The 11,123-nt window shown below is 41.0% G+C and overlaps 1 protein-coding gene across 3 annotated transcripts in view; it reads right to left on the bottom strand.

The window, feature by feature from the left end:
- Window positions 1-11,123, bottom strand: part of GBE1 (glucan (1,4-alpha-), branching enzyme 1) — a 249,753-nt gene that overhangs the window by 92,210 nt on the left and 146,420 nt on the right. For all 3 annotated transcript variants that reach the window (XM_015425426.1, XM_015425427.1, XM_015425428.1), the window contains exons 8-10: window positions 4,171-4,286; window positions 3,886-4,013; window positions 484-582 (exon numbers count right to left, since the gene is read on the bottom strand). In XM_015425426.1, coding sequence (XP_015280912.1) covers window positions 484-582; window positions 3,886-4,013; window positions 4,171-4,286 — 343 coding nt within the window. The remainder of the gene's footprint in view (window positions 1-483; window positions 583-3,885; window positions 4,014-4,170; window positions 4,287-11,123) is intronic.

Genomic DNA, 11,123 nt, shown 5'->3' with positions numbered 1-11,123 from the left:
CCAAATGCTGCTCTTGGGGGACAGAGAGCTCCCATGAATAGTTTAGGAGGAAATCTGACTTCTTCCATTGTGGGGAGTAGTGAAAATCATTCCTCTCCTTGTGGACATGGAAATCCAGCAAATGTATGTATTATTGAGTGCTACTAGGTAAGTGTAATGATTAACAGAATTTAGTTCAAAAATAAAGTCAATAAATGCATGAAGTATATGAAATAGAATAATAATTGTTACATATTGTGCTGAGCTTTACAGCAGGTATAAACAGCACATTTATTCCACCAGTGCATTAGGAAAGACCCCCACCAGGTCTCCCTGGATACACAGAGTACAGACATAGGGCTATGGTGGCTGAGAAGCTTGCTTTCTGGGTGATGTTAGTTAATTGAGCATTCTGGTTAATCAAATGCTGGATAACAAAGGTTTTACTATATTTAACAATACAATTTTAAAAAATGAACTCAGAAGAACATATAAACTTCTGACCCGTATCCATTTGTCAGGAATAGCCATGGCTAGTCGGTAATCAAATCCACCACCTCCTTCCATTACTGGACAAGCAAGGGCTGGCATTCCAGAAACATCCTTGAAGAATAATACAAAACAAACAAAATTATTATTTGACAAGAATTAACAACACTACATCCTCAAAACAAGAAAGCTTTCAAGGGTAGATGGAGACAATAGAGTAATAACAATAGGTACTGGGTACACCTGGACACAAATCTCATCTTTGCTGCAAAGATCACTGGTTGCATTTAGCTTAGTCACCATCTCTCATACTCTTTCTCACAGGGTCGTTATGGGAATAAAATGGAGAGGGGGGAAAGCATGTACACCACCCTGAACTCCTTGGAGGAAAGTGTGTGTGTGTGTCCGTGTCCGTCCAAGACCATTTGTGGCTCTGTAAGTGATAATCAGAAGCTTTTAACTGAACCTCATAACTGGTTGGTAACCAAGGAAATGACTGGAGAATGGGTGTGGCATGCATGTCCCACCTAGCACCCTGTAGTAACCAGACTGTGGTGTTCCGCGATGGCAGCAATTGTGAGTTTCCTATGATTCCTCTTTGTATAAAGATTGAAATTATATTAATGTTCAGAATTTCAGCAAACTGCATACATGAGAATCTGTCAATGCTGGTAGGTAAGCCTATTTTGCCCAAAAAATTATTGAACAACCCAGTGGAGAAGAGGCCACTGGTAGCATATGACAGTCTGCCAGGGGACCTGTTAACCTCCTGGGTTACTACAAAAAACATGAGAGGTGTCAAACAATGTGGAGACTACAATACATGTTTGTTAGTCTGCATTCAGATAGGCAATTCACAAGTTATGCAGGCCTGATGTGACTGTTTGTTAAGGGATGTTTTTACTCCTCTCTGGTTAGGTCTTCACGGACGTGCTCATAGAATTACGTAACTGTAAGAGAAGATGCCAACATAAGTAATCTTATGAGAACACACTATCACATGAACACTCCAGCATCAAATATCCAAACACATTAACTTTAATAGGCCTAGTTTGCAAGCAAATAGTGCAGACTCTTAGCCCAAGGAAGTAATGAGGCATTTAGAACTGTGACTGTTTATTAGTTTTAAACAATAAATTATTAATAGAGGACACAATGCTGCTACCAATCACTCATCCTCCCATTAAAAGGAGGAGGCTAGTCTGATTTCATAACTATTAGTGTTAGCACAGCAGAAGCAGAATCTAAGTGTAAGGCACATATCACTTTTCTCATATGTTTCTCTTCCCTGTGCGTAGGAAGAAAGTTGGAGTTGGAGAATATTCAGAACATTTCAGGGGGGAAAAACATTCTGTTGCTTAATTTTATCAGACAGGTCCTTATGGAACAGGGCTATACATCAATCCTACTCTAGACAAAAGCATATTCCTCTTCCGTAGCGCCACTCATTCCATTATCATTACATGCAAGCTCAAATTCATGCTAGCCATTTGTAATTTAGAATGATATCAATAGTTCCTCCTTCCCAACTTCTTCCCACCATGAGCATGTGGATCAATTCCACATTTTGTATAGAAGCTCCCACTAGACAGAAAAATGATGTATTGAAATTGAACTAGTTTTCAATTTAAGTAGAATAAATTGAAGGCACATCTTGTTAAAAAAAGAACCTTAAATCAGGCAATGCAAACAGGCTTGACTCTGTTTCATTGGTAGGAATACTGATAACCATGCACTGGCTTCCTGACAATGAACTAATTTTATTTGAAATAAACCCCAAAATCAATAAGACAATTTTAAGTTTAATACATCCCATAATTGCTTCATTTCATCAACTTTTGTTTTAAATACTTGATGCTACTGAGATCTTGCCAATACATTTTAAAAAAAGGAATAGACCACAGTAAATTAATATATGCAATAAGGGAAGCTTGAGTATGACTGGAAACTGAGGTCCTATATCACAGGCTTTCAAGCTGGGATGAGGCTTCAAGCTGTACTCAGTGCAGTAGGAGCGGAGCTGGGAAGACTTGTGTATGTGTGTGTGTGTGTTTGTGGTAGTACTCACTGGTACTAAGTATTGACACCTTTTGGGGGGACTCTCCCAAGTCCTGAAGCAGAAATTGGTGGAAATATATGTGTACCAGCAGCATTTTTTAAAACAACAAAAAGCACTGAGGTAGATACAAATAGGATCCACTCCACTAAGTCTTATGAAACCTTTGATCCTTTCAGCCCATTTCTACTCATTCATGATATATTCATTCAAGTTGTATATAAACTAACTACATCATTAGTTATAAATAATAAGGGAAAGAAATGAAGAAAAAGCCTCGAGATAATTCTTTGCTTGAAATAAGCTGCAAATTGCATGAATAAGAATTTTACTGAAAGCACTTTGGGGTTCACAGTTCTTTATGATAGCAGCATTCCTTTGTGCCTCAAAACATTTCTGATTAACGCTATCAAGTTTTATTGATAAATGCTATCTATAATACTAAACATTCCAATGAATTTTGATAATAACTAGGATAAACATTTAACACTCTCAATTTATCACAAATTAGACTTTTCATTGATGCATATATCTCTGCATAATTGCTTTAGAAATATTAATTGTAAGCTTTCAATGCCATTAATAACTAGTGCACATTTGCAAATCATAAACAAAGCAAACTTATTGTAACATAGTATGAACATCACAAGAGTATTAACTAAAGATCATAGTACATTTTAAATTTATCTTCATTATCTAAATATAATTTTTGAAAAGGAAAGTTTTGTCTCTCACTATTAAAATAATATTAGTGGCTACAGGTAACATCTGTAACATCCTAATCATAATACTGACAAATATCCCCCCCCATGAATGACAGTGGTTTATTAAAAGCAACCTCATTTTAAAGAATCATACTACTATGCAGGCAAGGCGGGATATAAATTGAAAATAATAAATAAATAAATAAATAATGTGTACAGTCCTGCCCCGCTAACAACATTTAAGTCCCATTATTTAAATGGGACATATTTAAGCTTGTATTTAACTTTTTCACTGATATCTAAAACTAAAATATTTAATAATAGTTTGACTGTACACAAGGATATGTAAAGAAAAATTCATATAATCATAGCTGATTCAGTTAAATCATCTTTCTTACATGCCCAGGGAAATGCCAATCACCACTTTGGGGTCAGGAAGCAATTTTCTCCAGGCCACTTTGGCCACGGATCCTGGAGGGTTCCCACCCCCATTTTCTGGGGGTCACTAGGGGTGTAGGGGGGAGGTAGTTGTGAATTTCCTGCATTGTGTGTGGGGTTGGACTAGATGACCCTGCAGGTCCCTTTCGACTCTATGATTCTATCTTTCAAATAACTGAACAACTAAAATATAAGAATGAAAATATATTCTAAAATTACCTCAGCTATTGTTATACATTCTGGATGTAAGAGATGTATCATGTGATTTGACATCATTAGGTATGCCAAAGCATCTTCATCAACCTGCATACCAAAATATTCATTGTAGTCTCCACTAAAACCTACACCTGGAAAGAAAGAAAAACGCAGGTAGTCAAGGAAAACATAACAAGTCAAGTTATGGACATTCCCACTACATCTCCAAAATAAATGATCAACAAATTAAAGAATTATTATGCCACTGTATTATGACATTACAATTCCGACAAAACAAATCAGACTTACCAATTCCATGATGGTGATATAGCATTGATGAAACGCCATCAAATCGAAAGCCATCAAAGCCATATTCTTCTATCCACCACCTTAGGTTAGAGAGAAGAAATCGTAGAACTTCCCAGCTGAAATATTAATAGCATCTCATCAGTATTAAAGCATATTCTGACAAACCGAGCCAAATGTATCCCCTTTTTCAGCATGTGCCAATCCCTTTTCTACACTGATGTTTAGGACAGAAAGTCAGAAAGGAACAATCAGGGCCCACGGAATATTTGGAGGGAAGGGAGGAGTGGTGAGGGGGGGGGGAATGTTGTTTAAAGGAGTCAGATAGGGTTTAGAGGTTCCTTAAGCAGGATAGGGACCTTCTTCTGGCTCCAGTCACTTGTGGTGACAGTGTACTGTTTAGTGTGACAACCTGCTGCAGCATGAACTTGTAGTCAGTTTCCATTTGTAGTCTTTCCAGGTGATTGGAAAGCTAGTGGATGATTGGAAAGCTATTGGGCAGACTGAGGTCTGTGTTTTATAAGAGGTGCAGTGATCATCTGAAACTGACCCCAGGCCAGTTTGGTGTAGTGGTTAAGTGCGCGGACTCTAATCTGGGAGAACCGGGTTTGATTCCCCACTCCTCCACTTGCACCTGCTGATGTGACCTTGGGTCAGTCACAAGCTCTGGCACAGCTGTTCCTGAAAGAGCAGTTTGTGTCAGAGTTCTTTCAGCCCCACCCACCTCACAGGGTGTCTGTTGTGGGGAGGGGAAGGGAAAGGAGTTTGTAAGCCGCTCTGAGACTCCAAGTGAAGGGCGGGGTATAAATCCAATCTCTTCTTCTCTTCTTCTTCTTCTTAAGAACCCTGATGAGAACTTGGCATTTCCTAGCTTACTCCTCACTCTCCATAATTAAATATTTTAAAATTATATATGCATACATACATTTCAGTGGTATAATGTTGGTTCTGAACATCCCCAGTTTGCTCCCCACTCCCACTATAAAAAAATTATGTTTCAATCTCAGTTCTCCTCTTTGATATTAAGGGCAGAAAATATCATAATCAGGTTTAATAAGTCAGAGGAGATGGTACCTAAGGAACACCATCATGATTTACATTCAGAGTGGCTAGCAGTAAATGGTGCCAAGCACTTGTAGGCCAGTCAATAAACATTGTTTTGGCCTCTTTCACAATTATACTTGGTGTTGTGATGTGGAAGTGTTGTGTAGGGAGACAGCCCCCAGTTAATCCCAAAATCAACATGCACTGTGATCATGAGGACAGTGGCAGTATACTGTGTGGGGATTTTCATGCCAAAATATTTTAGTGCTTGCTTCTGCCACCCCAGACTGTCATACATACAATCTACCTAACATCTCCTACAGCAAATTGCACCACATTTATTTTCTAACTGGTATCATCATCTTGGTGACACCATTTGGTAGATGAACAGCAACGTGTAGGTTTATATGGGATGAGATTAAAGATGCAAAACATGTAGCTCCATCTTAAGAAAATAAAGACATACAAATGGAAATATTTTATGGCTTCCCCCATCTGTAGAATATGCTTTCCCTGTATTTTATTCTATATTTTGTATATGTTGGGTTTTGGTAGCTGGGATATATTGGTACGAACTCAGAGTGAATATAGAAACTACATTCACAACAACATTTGAAGCTCCAGATTCTTCTAGGTGATACCAGCTTCCCATGACATTGATACATTTTGATGTTATATACTTTGTGTTTTTTAAAAAAAATATAAATACACAAAAAGCATTATCTGGTGTTATTACAAATTATAAGAGGCATTATCATTACATTATCATTACAAATTATAAGAGGCAACAACAATTTAAGAAACTATGTAAGGAAGAGTTACTATCTTTATGGATTAAATCAATCTGTCCTTATATATGAGAAAGAGGATGCCATTTAGGCTGGTCTTGGGGGCAAGCATTCGGCGCAGGAGGCTCCCGAAGGTGGTGCATTCGGGCTTCGTTGTGGCTGGAGGTGGCCAAGGCAGGTTTCTTCCCTCCCCTCTTTCGTGGGCTGCCAACTGCGGCCCAGCCTGGCACTCTTCCCAGCCATCTTCCCCAGGCGGGACGGTTGGCAGGGCACCACCACCCTCGGCCGGGCTCTCAGTGGCACTGTCGGCGGGGGTGGGTAGTGCTGGAGGCGGCCGCAGGCTGGTCCCTCTGTAACAGCTCTGAAGCAGCCCCTGCAGGAGGACAGGGAGGCAGCACTGGCCTCAGATGGGCGTAGCAAGCCCAGTGGCAGCTCCTCTGGAAGGGCGTAGTGCAGCGAGGCCCCTTCCATCGCCGCCACCCACCCGCCCAGCCCCAACAGCGCCAGCTCTACCCCCAGCAGCTGTCTGGCTGTGCCACTCATCTCCCCGCTGCGCTCACCGGGCAAAGTTGCTGAGTGGTTTGCTGACTTTCATGACAAGTTGGCTGTCCTTGGCAGGCTTGCCTGCTTGCCTGCACACCTCCCAGTCCCAGCAGCCTCGCAGCGGCGGTGGCCGGGCACTCGGCCATGGCTCTCCAGCCACGCAGACCAACCTGACTGGCCCCCTCGAAGGTGCTTGCTTCACGCCATCTGCCACTTCGCTCGCCGCTTGGTGCTATCCCACTCAGTGCGCTGGCCCCGGTCGGCATCCCTGGGTCAACAGTGGAATGTAGAGTCCCGCCCCGGCCACCTGATAACTGCAGTGGCCCGCCTCTCCCCCTGCTCACGACAGCCCTTCTCGGTCACCCAGCAGAGTGCTCCAGAGCACCTGGCCTGGGGTCAGGGCCTGGTGAAGGGCTGCCACACATGTAGGAGCCGTGGCTCCATGGAGGCGGACTGCTAGCAGAGGCCAAGGCCAGAGCCTCCCGACGACTGCGGGAATAGCTGAAAAACAAGGGTCCCTGATGTTTCAGAGCCGGCGGGCACCTGTGGAGTTCTGGCACAGGGCAGTGGGCACAGTGACAGAATGGCAGCTACCAGAGGAGGAGCCCATTTTCAGCTCAGGTTGATCCAAATGCACACACCTAGTTGCTACTTTAAAACTTTTGATGGTACACACATTAATTTTTATGAAGGACACCAAACAGGTCTGTATTTATAGCTTTATCTTATTTTTCAGACTGTTGAATAACACGACATTCTCTGTTAGGATCACATTATATGTAATAAAACATATGACCTGATTTTGATATGCAAAATGACAAGAGGCAGTGGCTAATCAGCAAACCAACCACATCCCTTTCATTATGCAGCCCTCATTTTCTAATGAATTTTAGACAGTTCATTGAAATTTGATTATCATGTTATTAAATTACTGGAGAGTTGTTGTTCTTGCTTTTCTTCCTGTAGTGTCTGTATATAGGAAACATTATGATCCCACCCAGTGACACAATTGGTACAAATTATTTTTACACATTGAATTAAATGAGGAAGGCAATTGAGCAGTAAAGACTGAATCAAGACTAAGGTTTTGTGTCTTGTAATTTTTTTCCATTCCCCCTCAATGCTGGGGGGCTCAAAATTTATTTCAACTAACACTGTCTCTTACAAGAGCCACAGCTTTATGTTATTATTTTTAATGACTAAACATCCACAAAAAAAAGATGCCAAAAAAACCCAAAAAACACCAGACTGGATTACTGCAGGTCAGGCAACGGCAAAACTGTCTAAAGAAAATTTTCTTTACTTTATCTCAAGAAAGCCATGTAACAGCAGTGAAGCTACTGCTATATTCTGAACAGCTGAGGAATTAGAATCGAAAAGGTTATTTCAAATTTCAAGACACAGTCAAAGAAAAACAAGACCTTTTCAAAAATTATTAATTCCGAGTAAGATTCCTGAATTATTAGATTCTCTCCACCCTAAAATTGGAAATCTCCAGATAATAATTTGGATTCAGTCACTGTGGTTAAGGCACTCTTCAAATATGAATGAAGGGCTTTGCTTTTCAAGCACGGTTTTGTTCTTTTGTGGATATTAAAAATGAAATACATTTAGTGGAAGTTAAAAAGATCTATTGACTTGAGAGATAGTCTTTTTGAACAGCTTGGTAAGATGGTATATCTTAATAATGATTTAAGATTGATTCAGAGATACATCGGAGAGTGAACAGAATACAAAAGTAGCCTAGCCCAAAGGTTTCCCTCTTGTAAGGAACAGTATCTTTTTAGCATTTGACGCTCAAGTCAACAAAAGTTGGCTCAGGCTCTTGTGATGAACACATACAAAGCTATCTTCATTTGTGCATTTGCAGCAATTAAATTAAACAATTTCCCTGCTGAGCAACTTCAACAGCTCTGATTTAAGTGCCCCCCCCCATAATGTATTTTGTCTATAGGTAATTATTAACTTTAAATAAGATTAGGACCAAGCCAAAATGCTCCCATTTTGCTTCCTTGTTTACAGCTTGCATATGAGGAGGGGGGACATTTTTCAGGGGGAATGGCAGGAGAGGGCAAAAATTTGTCTACTAGGTGATAGCTTTCTACCACAGTCGTGCACTATCAACCCTTTTTATCCTCAGCCAAAAATGCCAGAATGAGGGCAGAAAGCATTGGCCTCACCCATGGCAATACCAGCCAGCCAGCTAGATTTGTTTATGTGATAATATCTGAAGCCCAAAACAGGGATCAGGGCAATATTTTCTGCTTCCTCCCTGTGTGTGTGCAACACTGCTTAGACCACTGAAGAAAGCCTTTAAGGACTGAAATGCATCTGGCTTAATGGTTATATATTTTTATGTAAAACCATTGTTGACATCTTGTGCTCACTGTACATGCAACTCTAATAGGTTGATGTATATGACAGTATTTAAATTTTTCATGTATGTATGTTGTTTTTAATCTTTATTTGGTGCACTGCGGAATAAATATGAATATTATCTTTGCATGCTCTTGCTACTAAACCTTTTGAGTACCTAACTTGATCTTCAGGTTGTGTTTGTTTCCCTTTTGCTGTATCCTCTTCAAGAATAAACTAAAATGGATGCATTAAAACACTTAATATTGTAACTGAAAGCAGAAACACAGTAACAACAGTTCTTCAAGTGAGCTATATGGAATGCACACAGCACTATAAATTATTAAAACCACAAAACAAGCAGCGATGAGTCTGCCTGCATTTTCTTCTCATTCTCCCATGTAGATTTCCCTTCCTATCTGGATCTTCTGGGATTTCATTAAAGGAAGAAACATATTCATAAAAAGTAGTCCAGAGTTTTGGGCATTATGGGTACTTCAAGACTACTTTGAAATGTCTTCATCTACTTTTCAATCGTGGAAATTGAAAAGCATCAGCATGATAACACACACAGACCACCATAACTAAAAGTTCTGTTTTACCTCTAGCACAACATACTTTTTAATATAAAGCTATGGCAAAGAGCTAATATAAAGCTATGGCAAAAAACAAAACAAAAAACCATGGGTTGGATCTATCCTTGAACTAGAAGTTTACAGAAAAGATTTGTTTTTCCCCTTGCCCTCTCTCTGTAAACCCCTGCACTCCCTGAAAATAATCTTCTGAGGTTATAGAAAAACTCAGAAATAACACAAACTACAGATACTACAAACAGGAGACAGGCACCAGTGGAACTCACTCCCCTCATGTATGAGTTTTTGTCCTATTTTGAAAATCTGTTAGCACAAGAATGGGGAGAGCAATTTCTTCTACTTCCCCCTTCTTGCCTCCTGGTACCACATCTCACAATGCTCCTAGGAATCTTTTGACCACCCAGAGGAGCTTTCATGCTACTCTTGGAAAAATTAGATCCCTCTAGGATTTCTAGATCTATGGATGATCAGAATTCCAAAAGCACAGTCTACTGTCAGTCAATTTGTATTTTAAACATGCAACTCAAGATGCACCTTCATGATTCATTAATCATCCCATGATAATACATATGTATTTTATTTATTTATTTATTATTTTATTAGCTTTCTAGCAGGGCTCAAGATGGGTTACAACAACAAATATATACAACAAATTTAGAACAATTAAAACATAATTACATAATATTAAAACCTATATAAAACATAAGGGAATGGAACACAATTGTCAGCGAGCTGCCATCTCTCGGGGACGTGTCCCTCTTCCCTCCCTCCCCGTGTTATTCTCTTCTGGTATGCAACTGTAACTGCCAAGCTTCTCCTACAGGTGGATGACGGAGTGTTATGTCTTCTTGCTCTGCTTCATTAGATTCCCGTGTGGTTTTTGGTGTGAACTGACCTTGTGTTTATGATATGAGCCGTTGGAGTTCTCAGGCTGCATTGCGCCTTTTCTAATCAACTCCCCTGCGAGGGAATTGAGCCCATTGGGTTAACCAAGTTTGAAGTTCCTATATTATACTGCCCCTGTGTATTGTATTCATTCTGGACAATTTCTGTATGTTCATGACTAACCATGCTTTGGAAATAAATCTTACTTCTTTGGAACGTGGGTTTGTTCTCCTGCTTGGGATCTGACATTTTGTCCAGAATCCACTTTCCCCCTCACCCCGAGTCTGACATCGATCATGAGCGGGGCCGAAGGGAAATCCTTTTTCTGGGCAGAGGACCGAGGCGCCGTCCCGGCCACTGCCTTGCCATCGGACTTCATGGAAGCCCGAGGTGCCGTTGGGGGAGCAGTCCCGCGGCATGAGGCTATTCCTTGGCCTCCCCCTACCCCATCGCAGTGGGGGAAACAAGAGGTACATGCTGCAGAGGATTGGACTATGTTCGATACCCAAGGCACCCGAGAAACGTTTGCTCATCGGGGTAGTGGGCCCCGAGAAAGCATTTTTGAACCGGGATCTTATCCTGAAAGACCCCGGAGTTGCCCGGCTGTGGCTTATCGAGGGGAGGAAGAGTTTTGGCCGGAGGAGAGAGCGGCCGGACGAGACGAGCGGGAAGAGCAGCCAGACTGGGGGGCATCCCAGGATGGCAGGATCCAGGAGCTCGAGAGGTCGGTGCAGGATCTCATGAGGAC

This window comes from Gekko japonicus, unplaced genomic scaffold (assembly GCF_001447785.1).
Source record: "Gekko japonicus isolate JY-2015 unplaced genomic scaffold, Gekko_japonicus_V1.1 scaffold207, whole genome shotgun sequence".
In the NCBI taxonomy this organism is placed as follows: domain Eukaryota; kingdom Metazoa; phylum Chordata; class Lepidosauria; order Squamata; family Gekkonidae; genus Gekko; species Gekko japonicus.
This window is presented reverse-complemented; position numbering and strand designations above follow the sequence as displayed.